The 14,115-nt window shown below is 40.3% G+C and overlaps 1 protein-coding gene across 3 annotated transcripts in view; it reads right to left on the bottom strand.

The window, feature by feature from the left end:
• slc12a5a (solute carrier family 12 member 5a) overlaps positions 1-14,115 on the bottom strand; it is a 213,597-nt gene that overhangs the window by 139,984 nt on the left and 59,498 nt on the right. For 2 of the 3 annotated variants that reach the window (XM_062997492.1, XM_062997493.1), the window contains exon 1: positions 2,709-2,923. The exons of the other annotated variant lie outside the window; for it this stretch is intronic. In XM_062997492.1, the coding sequence (XP_062853562.1) occupies positions 2,709-2,763 (55 nt within the window). In that variant the 5' untranslated portion in view covers positions 2,764-2,923. Of the gene's footprint in view, positions 1-2,708; positions 2,924-14,115 lie in introns of those variants that run through there. 3 annotated transcript variants of the gene reach the window in all.

Genomic DNA, 14,115 nt, shown 5'->3' with positions numbered 1-14,115 from the left:
GGCATAATCAGACGGCATCTCATGAATACACAAACACAGAGTGTGCTGAATGCATTTGGAGATGAAAGCCTTCGAACTTGATGGGATGGAGTGAGATGCTTTCTCAAATCTCCAAATCGAGCTGCTGGGACTGGAACTGTGATAAATCAGGACCATGGACAGCGTTACAGTTACATGAACAAGAACACTGAGGTTTTACTGCAGGATAACGTGAAACAAGGAAAAGAAATAAATAACACCAGTGGATTTAATATCTGTGGACTGAAAAAGACTGAAATATTTTAGTGTTTACTGCATACTGATTATGTAAATAAAAATCTACACCCGAACAAATACTAGAACTATTGTCTCTTAAACAAACTGCATTTCAATAAAAAGCAGACTTTCATACCACAAACCTTCAGAAAAATTTAAAAGCAGTATAATAAAAAGGTTTTGTGTGGTTTAATATTTTTAAAAAGGTTTTCCTTATTGCAGTGGTGTTACACAATGTGCCGTTTGTAATTTGTGCATGCCTCTTAAAAATTTAGACTTAACATCAGCTTCCCTTACATTGTATCATGCTAATGCCTTGCTAAAAAGAATTAAATGAATAATGTATTAATTACTAGAGTTAATAAATACTATATTTATATGTACACTGTTACTTTGTGTAAAGATCCATGTATCATGCTATTAAACTGTAGTTAGTGTATAATAATTTCATTGTAATTTAATGGGGTAGAAAAGGTTGCTGGAATGTTTGTAACCAAACATGTTTGAAAATCAATTTTATTATATATATTATATACACTCACTGTCCATTTTATCAGCTCCACTTACCATATTGGAGCACTTTGTAGTTCTACAATTACTGACTGTAGTCCATTTGTTTCCATGCATGCTTTGTTAGCCCCCTTTCATGCTGTTCTTCAATGGTCAGGACTCTCCACAGAGTAGGTAGTATTTAGGTGTTGGATGATTCTCAGCCCTGCACTGACATGGTGGTGGTGTGTTAGTGTGTGTTCTGCTGATATGAGTGGATCAGACACAGCAGTGCTGCTGGAGTTTTTAAACACCTCACTGTCACTGCTGGACTGAGAATAGTCCACCAACCAAAAAAATATCCAGCCAACAGCGCCCCATGGGCAGCATCCTGTGACCACTGATGAAGGTCTAGAAGATGACTAACTCAAACAGCAGCAATAGATGAGCGATTGTCTCTGACTTTACATCTACAAGGTGGACCAACTAGGTAGGAGTGTCTAATAGAGTGGACAGTGAGTGGACACAGTATTTAAAAACTCCAGCAGTGCTGCTGTGTCTGATCCACTCATGGATGGACTACAGTCAGTAATTGTAGAACTACAAAGTACTTCTATATGGCATGTGGAGCTGATTAAATGGACAGTGAGTGTGGAAACAGGGAGGTGGTTTTAATGTTATGGCTGATCAGTGTATAAAACTTTATTCACAATGTGCATTTTAATCTGTTGGAGTCCTTTATTAAATATTTCTCTTCTGTATCTGGCTTCCTCATCTCAATTACATGAAAACTGTGTAAATCTATTCTTTACAGCTCTTTAATGATATAGAGCAAGGTGAAACAGCAGCCCCATATGAACCAGTAAACATTTCCTATCAGCACACAGTATATATCATCACATCACATTACACAGTCCTGCTTTAAACCAGTGCGATGTTGTCTGATATGACACATGCCTTTGATATTTTGCACAACTTGTCGTATCAGACCTGAATGAGGTATCAACCCACAGTCAGAGCTTTCCGATTAGTAATGTATGGAAGAAATAGATTCACATCAGGCTGATTTAGTTTTACTAAATATATATATAAAAAATGTCATAATATGATAACAAGATATTACTTTACTTTAGATTCATAGCTGATCATGATTTAAATTGTAAAACAATAATACACCTTATGGTGAAGTAGATGCTACACATATAAATACACACACACATGGTATAATTAATTTGTTCCACATTAAAAAAAAAAATATATAATTAAAAAAGGTTAGGTTCAACAGATACAGCAACATGTGCTCAACACACCCCTCATGCCATCCAACAATACGCCTAGTTCCAATTATTTTCATATCCATAGAAAAATCAGGTACCAGTGTTGAGGAAGATCATTTAGTTCATCAGTGACATAGTGTCAGTGCCGTTACATAATCACTCATCATGCTTTAAGAATTTGAATTGAGTTGTGCTAAACCAAAAAATTACAAATAAAAAAATGCGTGAGCACTTGGCATCACCTGGTACCCATTTCTCAACGGTGGCTCCATGAGTAGCTCTCTAAAGTGAGTATCTAGGGCATCTTGGGCATCTTGCTAGGGCATCACACATACACAAAAGAGCCAATTACTATTCTAGTCACGGCTGCCATGCAGTAAAAAAGAGGAGAGAGGATCCGATGCAGGCAGCAACAGCAAACCAAGAGCACCCTCCTACTCATTCTCTCACTCCATCACTCCCTCAGCCTCTCCTCCTCCTCCTCATCTCCTCATCTCCACATCCATCCATCTATCCATGCACTTCAGTATACGATCTGCCTGTTACGCCGTGTACGAGTGGACGTTCGTACTGGTGCTGGTGCAGTTTCGTGCAGTAGTGTGCGTTTTGTTTATATGTATGGCTGGTTGCAGCGTGTTTGTGTGTGTATGTGTGTGTGTTATGTGAGGGAGAGATTCCAGCACTCACCCTGACTGTTTGCTCCCCCCTCTCCCTCCTCACACTCGGTGAGGTTGTTGAGCATCGTGGCTCTCAGCTTCTCCTCGTCCCTCTGGTCCCTCTAGAAACTGTCCTCCGGGGGACGAAACGCACGCTCCCAGCCAAACAGAGAGGAAAAGGTGGACAGTCACCTCCTGTCCTCCTTTTTCCCTGCTAGAGCCGAGAGGAAGAACGATGGAAAACGAGCGCTTGGTTTTTCTCCTACGCTTCTCTTCTCGTCGTCTCTCTCTCTCTTTTTCTCTCTTTTTACAAGGAGGAGGGTATCACACAGAGCAAAAGGAGTTGGATGATGACACGTTCTCCTTTACTCGCCCATTCGCCTGCACTCATGGGACTCATAATCTTTTATGTCTGATGACAGGACTGACCAAACGCACTAAAGTTATTGACCATAAAGCTCAAATTGAGTGGAGCTAATATGCTGGGTGCCGCACAAAATATGGCACTGAGGACCTGGGTTTGATCTTAGTGTCCAGACTATCAAAAACATACAGTAGCAGACCTAATTATTCGTAGGTGTAAGAGATTAAGTAAACAAATGTGTAAGTGTGTGATCCCTGGCAATGGATCGGCACTAAGACAGCTGTCCAAGCTGCAGTTGTCTTAAGCTAAGTGTTTCTGGTTGGCACCAGACCCACCATGGCACTAACCAGAAAAGTGATCAGTAAAAATGAATAAAGGAATTAATCAGGTGATGATGCAGCAATCTCTTAGGTTAGCCCACCACCCATGAGATCTGGGTTCAAATCACAGCGGTGTCTTGGGGAAGGCTGAAGCCATGCGATAGATCAGCATCCCATCCAGGATGTTCCTGCCTTGCGCTCAGTGTTTTCAGGTGGAGCTGGTTTATTTATTTATTTAATTGTATCAGGATTTTAATGTCATTTTTTACACACTTTGGTTACATTCATGACAGGACAGATGGTAACTCTTTACACAAGTTTCATCAGTTTAATTCTTTAGTGTCAACCACAGTCACAGACGATTTTGTATCTCCAGTTCACCTCACTTGCATGTCTTTGGACTGTGGGAGGAAACCGGAGCTCTCGAAGGAAACCGACACAGACACAGGGAGAACATGCAAACTCCACACAAAAAGGACCCGGACCGCTCCACCTGGGAATCGAACACAGGACCTTTTTGCTGTGAGTTGACAGTGCTACACACCGAGCCACCGTGCCACATAGGTGGAGCTGGGTTCAATCCTCTTCTACTGTCTATGAGGAGTTTTTCATGTGTTTCCGATTTTTCTTTATTCCAGTTTCCTAAACCATGTAAAACATACAGATGGTGGATTGGCTGTTCAGTTTTGTTTTCTGCCTACTTACATAAACCTGCAGGTCATTTGCCGACTCCAAATTGCCATTCGTTGTGAATGAGTGAGTGAGTAAGTGAGTGAGTGAGTAGGTCTGATACACTGTGGTGCATTCCTGCCATGAGTCCAGTGTTTTGTGGTGGCGCCAGTCCCATCCTAACCCTGACCAGGATAAAGTGTTATGTAAAAATTATTACTAATTACTAAGGAGAGTAATTTTTGGAAGAACCAACGGGGACTGAAGATTGAAGGACTGTTTAGGGAACAGTAGGTAGTGCTGCACAGTACCAGCACCTTAAGGGGTTTAAACCTTGTCTCTGGTAACTGTCTGTGACAAGATCTACCATGTCTGTTTGGGTTTCCTCAGGGTACTCTGGTTTCCTTCCAACTCAAAAATAATATGCTTTGAGTTTCTGCATCCAGTGTATCCAGAAGAAATAAATAAAGGTCTACGCTTGCTCAATTTCTCTCTACTTTTGTATCGGTAACTTAAAGGTTGGTAACAACAACTGTAGCTTTCTCTGCTCTACATACATAATAGTAACTTCGCAAGCAGCTTTAAGACAACTTGTTTTTACACACATAATCTGCATGGTGTCAGTCAACATCACACGATCACAACATAAAATACAGCCGCGGATCAGATCAGAAAATATGTCAACACCATGTGGGTTTGTGTGTGGATGTGGGTGGGCGGTGCCGAGACTGAGCCGTAATAAGACAAGCCTTCTTGTTAATCTGGTGAATCCAGCAATGTCCGTCCTGCTGCCGTGGCAACCATAGTTATTAATCCATCTTGCACAGAATATTTAGTCTCTGAACAGACGGATAAATGATGTGTATCTATGGAGATAGAGTGAAGGCCAAAAGTCTGAAAGCATTAGTGAAAAGGCTTCTATTTTGCATTTTTCATTGCAAATCATATAATCAGCATAACACTTTGAGTAAAAAGTTAAAAAAAATTTAAAAATACAACAAATTTAGAAGTTTTTAGTCTTTAGCATTGGCAAAAAAGAGGAATTAAAAAGGACAGTTTCACAAAAAGTCTTACTTTGAGCAGGTGACTGATCTACTAGTCAGAAATAGTACTCATCATAACATTATAGTTAATACATTAGCAGCCACTGGTCATCTGCTGTAAATATGACCACAACAAATGCTACAACGTTTCAAAATTTGTGTACATAAGCCAATTTTTTTACTTGGTGTTTTGCTAAATAAATGATTTGCAAAAAAAACTATGCATTAAATAAAAAAAATAGAGGAACTAGAATATGGAGAACCAAATACATTGTTGGCCAAAGGTCTGAGATCACTAACGACCTGTCATATAAAATCAATATATGAAGTGAACATCAGCTTTCCCTACATTGTACCATACTAACGCCTTGCCAAAAAAAAAGTTGAATGAATAATTAATTAATTAATACAGTACATTAATACTGAACTTAGATGTTCACTGTTACTTTGTGTAAAAATCCATCTATCATGGTGTTAAACTAGCAAAGAAGCAAGTGAGCACATTAAAAAGGTCAGTTTCACAAAAAGTCTGACTTTAAGCAGGTGACATCTACTCATCAGAAGTAATACTCAACATAACTTTATGGTTAATACATTAGCAGCTATTGATCATATATTTAAGTACATGAGCCCAATTTTTATCTGGTGTTTTGCTAATTATATAATTTGCAGGAAAAAAAAACAATGCATTAAATAAAGTAAAAAAAGAGGAACTAGAATAGAAAGGTCCAAGACCACAAACAACCTGTGTGGGACCTGTCATGAAATTCAATATACAAAGTAAATTTTTAGACTGGCAATTTGAAGATGAGAACAAGCATCTAGATAAATGTCTAGTATGAAGAAACTAAAGATTCACAATTTGCCTTTTTTTAAATGTAGCAGATCAGCCAAGAAATGTGCAGTATAACACTGGTACCAAAAAAGAAAGAAGCAAGTCAGACACCAGTCATTTTAAATAATTGATGTAAGGTTACATGGCAGTCGAAATTGCTGTCGAGTCTCTTTGTTGCCCCATCCTAGCCAAACACTCATCAAAAACAGCTTGATGTGGTTGAAGGAAAAGCTACATGATTCACATCCTTGCAGCTGCAACTGTAATTTCTGTCTGATTTAGGCATTGGGATGAATGGTGGAAGAATATGGCGAGTGTAGCGGGGTCCCTTGTATGTACTGGGTCTTTTGGCAGGAATCAGCTGCTGGGTGCCCATAAGATAGATGGATGGATGGATAGATGGATGGATGGATGTATGGATGGATGGGTGGGTGGGTGGAGATAGACAGACAGACAGACAGACAGACAGACAGACAGACAGATAGATAGGCAGGCGGGTAGGCAGAAAGACAGACAGACAGACAGACAGACAGACAGATAGATACATAAATCACTTTATTAATCCCATAATAGTGAAAGTCAGTTTAAAGGGAAAGCCAATCTTGCTTAGAATTTGAGCATCCAAGTTAAAGTCTCAGCTGTACCTTCGGCTTGGATGGGTGCTTAATGTGGTCGGATTGCTGTACAGTTCACACTACACAACTTGATCGCTTGTAATCGGGAGTCTTTTAAGTCGTTGTGATTTTCACACTACACGACTGATCGGTGATAGGGGGTCACACACTACACGATCTATCACCAGGAGAAATTCGCAAATGAGTCTGTCTGATCTCCCAAACTACATTTTGTCATGAAAACACATGCGAGAAGTGACGAGGGGTTTAATGATACCATGTGTGAGATGGGTTTTTAGCTTCCAAAAATGGACGTCAGCAAGAAGCGAGCGATCCAAGTTGTTTGTGTGCTGATATGCCGCGAAATAGCAAGGAGAAAAAAGAAAAGAATCTGGGTGAATCACAGCCAGCAGGGATTGTTTATTCTGTTCTGCAGAGTGAGTTGGAGGTAAATAAATATTTTTGCAATGCAACGTTGGTATGATGCTTTAGCGTGGACTATAAGGTCACAAATACTGTAAAGCTTGTGTGCGTGCTGGTGTATTTTGATAGAAACTCACAACTCCTCCCTCGGGTTTCCCCTTCGCACCGTATCTTGCATTCTCATTGGCTGCAGTACTCACTGCCAATCACAACCTGATCGCCGACTGGTCCAGATATTTAGCATGCTAGATATTTTTCTTGAGTCTGTGAGCAATCAGCAAGCTGCTCAGTTCGAGCCTTTGAATAGTTCATACACAGTGATCAAGAGCCGATTTTCGAGCCCCCAGCAAATGCCGATTTGCCTCTGAGTTGGCACATTTGTTGGAAACCTGCTGGCAAGTGAACATCAGGGCTAAAATCATGTAGTGTAAACTAGGCATAACAGGCACTGTTGGTTATGTCTGAAGGAGAAAATGTCAAACAGGGTTTCTGCTCATTGCCAATCACTTTTATACTTTTAAGTCAGTCAGATCCACAAGGTTAAAAAGTGGTGGTGTGGGAAGTGTTCATCTGAAATGTAAACAGCTGTTACAAGCTGTTAGCCCTGTCATTGGCTGCACACACACTGAACACACATTGATTTTTGCAGTTCAGTTTGATGAATGAACAGTATTTGAAGTTATGTACAGGGAATGAAGTTATACTGGCAGAAAATTGTGCTTAAACCAAAAATATAAAGCCTCACACAGCACACAGCCTCCTGTGATTAGAGCATGTCCACTGATAAAAGACTAAACAGGGTATGTGTTCCGAATAATATGTTTCTAATACACATTATTACCAGAGCAACACACGCTACCATGTCATTACCATGTTAGTGTCACTAACACAGCAGTGCTGAGAGTGCTCCACCACCAAAATCATCTTATCAGTGGTGGACCTATGGGGAAAACCTTTGATTGAAAGGGTACAGGGGTGACAAAGTGTACAGACCAAAAGATGGGCTCAGTGAGTAATTATACGCTGATCAGCCATAACATTAAAACCACCTCCATGTTTCTACACTCACTGTTCATTTTATCAGCTCCACTTACCATATAGAAGCACTTTGTAGTTCTACAATTACTGACTGCAGTCCATCTATTTCTGTACATACCTTTTTAGCCTGCTTTCACCCTGTTTTTCAATGGTCACGACCCCCACAGGACCACCACAGAGCAGGTATTATTTAGGTGGTGGATCATTCTCAGCACTGCAGTGACACTGACATGGTGGTGGTGTGTTAGTGTGTGTTGTGCTGGTATGAGAGGTATCAGACACAGCAGCACTGCTGGAGTTTTTAAACACCGTGTCCACTCACTGTCCACTCTATTAGACACTCCTACCTAGTTGGTCCACTTTGTAGATGTAAAGTCAGAGACGATTGCTCATCTATTGGTGCTGTTTGAGTTGGTCATCTTCTAGACCTTCACCAGTGGTCACAGGACGCTGCCTACGGGGCGCTGTTGGCTAAATATATTTTGGTTGGTGGACTATTCTCAGTCCAGCAGTGACAGTGAGGTGTTTAAAAACTCATCAGCATTGCTGTGTCTGATCCACTTGTACCAGCATAACACACACTAACACACCACCACCATGTCAGTGTCACTGCAGTGCTGAGAATGACCCACCACCCAAATAATACCTGCTCTGTAGTGGTCCTGACCATTGAAGAACAGCATAAAAGGGGGCTAACAAAGCATGCAGAGAAACAGATGGACTACAGTCAGTACAATGTGCTCCCATATGGTAAGTAGAGCTGATAAAATGGACATTGAGTGTAGAAACAAGGAGGTGGTTTTAATGTGATGGCTGATCGGTGTATACCCCAAAGGTTTATCTGTAGCTTATAAAATAATCAATAAATGTAAGCACCAGATGTGCATACCTATATATTAGAGCACTCAGCGCTGTTTTGTTGGCAAGGCAGGTTTTACAAAAAAATGAAATGCAAAGGAAACAATTTTAATAACCTTGTTACCCTTCTTCACCAGGGGTGCCATTAATTCTGGAGCTGACTGTATTGTTCCAACAGTCAAATCATTGACCTTGTCACAAACAATAATCTGCATGCGTACGCAGGACAATGGTTTAAATTCAAACATCAGATAAGCAAAACCTGCTTTGGGTCACAGTGCTACAGGAGTGAGAACTGTGGTAGATAGGCCTGTCAAACACTTGGCTGCTGTTATACCCAGGAGAAAAGCTCTTAATCCCACACTTCTCAGGAAACGCTGCATTTTCTCCACACTAAAGCCCAGTGGAACCGGAAAAGCACTGAACACTCTGACCATGATTATGCAGAAGTAAATAAAACAGCTGGATGGGATGATGTAGGCTCAAGACACTGAGGAGTTTAGTTTTAATTTGCTTTAATATAGGCATGGAAACTGCCACAAGCAATGATTAGTTTTACACACTGTACTGAGTCAGAAGTTGCTATTGTCTGTCTGTGCTTATCTTTGTAGAAGAATTGCAAATAATGTTTTTTTTAGTGATCATTTAATCTGTGGCTTATTCCTTTAATTTATAATTGATGTAGTTAGGTTATATATAAAAGTAATAGCACCACTGGGATTCAATGTCAGATCTCAGAGCTGGTGGGCCAGAGTAATAGACCTCTGCACTACCCGAGTACTGGGTACATAAAATACAGAGGGCGGCACGGTGGCTAAGTTCGGTAGCACTGTCGCCTCACAGCAAGAAGGTCCTGGGTTCAATCCCCAGGTGGGGCAGTCCGGTTGCTCCGGTTTCCTCCCACAGTCCAAAGACATGCAAGTGAGGTGAATTAAAGATACAAAATTGTCCATGACTGTGTTCAATATAACCATGTGAATTGATAAAGCTTGTGTAACGAGTAACTACCATTTCTGCCATGAATGTAACCAAAGAGTGTAGGACATGACGTTAAAATCCTAATAAACAAACAAACATATAATACAGATCAAAAATGTGCTGGAAATAAACTTTATTGTTACTTAAGGGAACACAAAATAAATTAAATATGAAATACTGTTCAGGAACTAGTTGCATATTAATTCATTCATTTACCACCCTTTACCCTATTCAGGGTCGGAGTGGGTACAATTCACTGGGCAAAAGGTAGGAAACAACCTGGACAGTCTGATAATGCACAGTGCTCAAGGATTTCTGCATCACATACACAGCACATGCATATCCACACAATACTGTCCCAAAACAAACCTGCAATAAAGCAACATTTGCATCTTTTTCTCCTTTGCAGTTGAATTGCATTACATTTTCATTTTCCTGTGCCACAAGACATTATTCATTCATGTGCAACAAATATCATTGTAATATTTTCAGCCGGAAACCCTGATCTCCAACTGCATTAGAATATATTATTATTATTTATTTAGTTTGTATAGACTCATTTTACTTGGTATGGAATTATAGTTAAACCAGTCATCTGCAACTCTTTCTATAGGGAATAAAAAAGAGGGCAACTATCTATAGTGCGTGTGCATATATATGACACATTATACATTAGCTTACAGACATGACAATGTATGATTGGTTTATTTAGGTTTGTTCAAACATATGGGATGAATATATATTTAGGAAATGTATGGTTTACTGGTGCCTTCTAAACTTGTTATGGTGTGATAGTAACTTAGTTTGTCACAATGTATAAACCTTGTTTCTGGAAAGGCTGGACCACTTTCCAAAATGCAATAAAAACAAGAATCTATAATTTGTTACATTTCTTGAACCTTTATTTAACTGACAAACTTGAATGGTTGTTTTCCCCAACACTTTAAAAAGTTGGCATAAAATGTTTTAAGTAAAACACGAGGGATCTTCAGTTTCTGCACTTTTATAGCTTTTGGTTGGAAACGGTGAGGGCGAGAGGAGTAGTAATTTGTGGTTTCAGAGAGACTGAGAGAGAGCTTATAGTCCGGATTTAGTGCCATCTAATTTCCACCTCTTTGGATGCTCAAAGTAGCTTTAAGACACCCAGGTGGCACAGCGGGATAGTCCCGCTAGATTCTAAACTCCTCAGTTTGAATATTGCCACCGGTTGGCTGGGCGCCACCTAACGGGCATAATTGGCAGTTACTGCAGCAGACGCGTTTCTGCTAGAGCGGGATGACCAGACTATGTCCGTGGGGTCTTCAAACGCTGTGTAAGGACCCTGGTTAGCAGATAGAGAGGCGCCTGTGCATAGGTGAAAAGGGTTCCGCTAAGGGTCAGATTAGGCATGAGCAGCAATATACCATCCTCGACTGCAATCGTGGATCCCCCAGCAGTGGAAGACAATGCTGACTACGCAAAAATTGGGTCAGAGGAGGCCTGAGCAGCAATATGCCCATCTTGACTGCAATCGGGGATCCCCCAGCAGTGGAAGACAACACTGACCATGCTAAAATCGAGAGAAAATTCATGAATAAAATAGAAAAAAAAAAGCTTTAAGGGGAAGAAGATTCCCATGTGATGATGACGTGAAAGCAGTGGTGTATCAGTGGCTACACTCAACCAAAATCATTTTTTGCTGATGGCATTAAAAAGTTGGTACGACTCTGGGAAAAATGCATCGGAAGGTGACTGTAGAAAAGTGATGTCATTTGTTTGAAATTCTTAATAAATAGAGTTTTAAAAATGCAAAAACTATTTGAAAAACCCTTGTATTGTGGTTGTTAGACAACTAAGCTATATATTGCTTAACTGAGTATGACAAGAAATAGGGCTTTATTTTAAATTGGGAATGAGAGAAACACCCTCTGCCCTGTGCACAAGCACTGCTTATACAAAAATACTACGGTCTGAATACTGATGTACAAACTGCTTTATGAACTTGACTCTGAATATGACCTATTAGTACTGCTTCTCTTTATTCATAATTCCTTTTTAGATTTCCAGGTTATTACACTGTAACCTTGATTTCCATAAGCCCGACAACAATCCAAACTGTTATCAGTGAAAACAAAATGTTATTTTATGCACCAAATATGGTCTTTTTCTTTGTACTAGCATTCTCAGACTATAGCTTACAAAAGAACATTGTTGTAACTATAGACATTTTGCTGTAGTAATATAGTGGTTTGTATGAGTTGTTGTCTTTTTTGAAGGACATTAAGCCAGTTTTAAATCTGAATTTAATTCCAGTTATTTAAATGTGTCTGTGTGGCACTGGGAAACACAGAAGGGCCTAAAATGTCCAAAATTGCTTTAGTTGAAGAAGGTAGATTGTGTTCTGCCCACTAAAACATTCTGAAGTAATTTTCCTAAAGCATCCATTGGTTGCCAAGGGTGAAGAACCATTTTACTGAGAGTTAAAAAAAACATTTAAAAGGAAACAAAGCAAAAAACAGTGCCATATAATTTTAGGAGGAGAGAAAAGTGGAGAAAAAGACACTGTCTGAGCCGAAATGTTTCTGCTTTTATAAGCCACTCTGTTCCAGACACTAAAACACACAATGACCCAAAACCCTGAAGACTGGAGTAACATCATCAAGCAAAGTGTGTTTGCTCCGGTTTCCTCCCACAGTCCAAAGACATGCAAGTGAGGTAAATTGGAGATACAAAATTGTCCAAGACTGTGTTCAATATAACCTTGTGAGCTGAAGAACCTTGTGTAACTACCGTTCCTGTCATGAATGTAACCAAAGTGTAAAACATGATGTTAAAATCCTAGTAAACAAAAATCCTCTTCCCAGGAGCACATGTTACAGGAGTGTGTGTTTGCTCTCACACTCAAGCCAACTGTCCTTTTGTGATTGGTCTCCATTTAATTATCCACAGCTGCACCTCATCTCAGGTAATGTGCTCATGGCATATAAGAATGCAGCTGTAGATCAGTCGGAGAAGACCATTTTGCCTTTGTCATGTCAGTTGCGTCATAGCTCGGGTTAGTTTGGTTTGGTTTGGTTTGCTCGTGTCTAGTTCATGCTCTTGTCTAGTAGCTGCTTATGCTTCTTGTTTAGTTCATGTTTTGTGTTAGTCAGTTCATGTTCAGTTCAAAGTTTATCAAGCATTTAAACTCATTTTAAACTTCCCTGTTTATGGTTTAAATAATTTAAGTGATTAATAGTGTCAAGGGCGGCACGGTGGCTCGGTGGGTAGCACTGTCGCCTCACAGCAAGAAGGTCCTGGTTTCGATCCCCAGGCGGGGCGGTCCGGGTCCTTTCTGTGCGGAGTTTGCATGTTCTGCGTGGGTTTCCTCCGGGAGCTCCGGTTTCCTCCCACAGTCCTAAAACATGCATTTAGGTTAATTGGAGACACTAAATCGCCCTATAGGTGAATGGGTGTGTGTGTATGTGTGTCTGGCGCCCAGTCCAGGGTGTTACTGTGGGCCTTGCGACCATTGAAAAGCTGGGATAGGCTCCAGCACCCCGCTGTGACCCTAACTGGATAAGTGGTTAAGAAAGTGAGTAAGAGTGAGTAATAGTTTCAAGGTTTTTTGTTCCACGTTACAGGGGCAGCACAGTCACAGAGACAGGGTAGACAGGGTAAACAAAACTGGCACGCGTGCACTAAGAGTAGGCGTAAGGTAAGGTGAGTCACATTTCAGCACTGTTACTACCATCTCTGCACTCTTACTAACACTGATTTTTACAGAGATCACAGTCAGATATCAGAAATGGATTTAAATGACATTCATAACCCACAGCATTACTGAAACAATGCCTTCTTTTTCATTTCCTGGTTAACTGATGATCACTAATTCCAATATTCTCAGATTTGCCTATAGTCTGATCCCTGAACCCTTTTCTAAAAAGATCATTCGGAATTGCTGACTGAACATTAAAGACCAAAAAAAAATCACATAATATGTCCATGCACTGTGTTACAGGCGGAGATTCAATCAATAGAAGATCACAGATGGAATCTAGGCTCACTGCTGGAGCATTAGCCATAATAACTGGAACCCACAATAGCTACAGTACATTCACAGCCAACTCAGAAAATCTGATTCCCCTTAATGAATTGACTCTAAACACTAAATAACTCAGCCTGCCAGCCATCTGTCAGTGTACGAGTGGTGGAAAGCAGTGTACAAGCAACTTAAAGAGAAGATCAATTGACACCTGCGCTGGTGATCAAAGATAAGAGACATTCTGAGGATAATTCTGTGTCTGAGTAGCCTGGACTCTCGTCACTCTTGCTTCT

The sequence above is a fragment of the Trichomycterus rosablanca genome, chromosome 6 (genome assembly GCF_030014385.1).
Source record: "Trichomycterus rosablanca isolate fTriRos1 chromosome 6, fTriRos1.hap1, whole genome shotgun sequence".
In the NCBI taxonomy this organism is placed as follows: Eukaryota; Metazoa; Chordata; class Actinopteri; order Siluriformes; family Trichomycteridae; genus Trichomycterus; species Trichomycterus rosablanca.
This window is presented reverse-complemented; position numbering and strand designations above follow the sequence as displayed.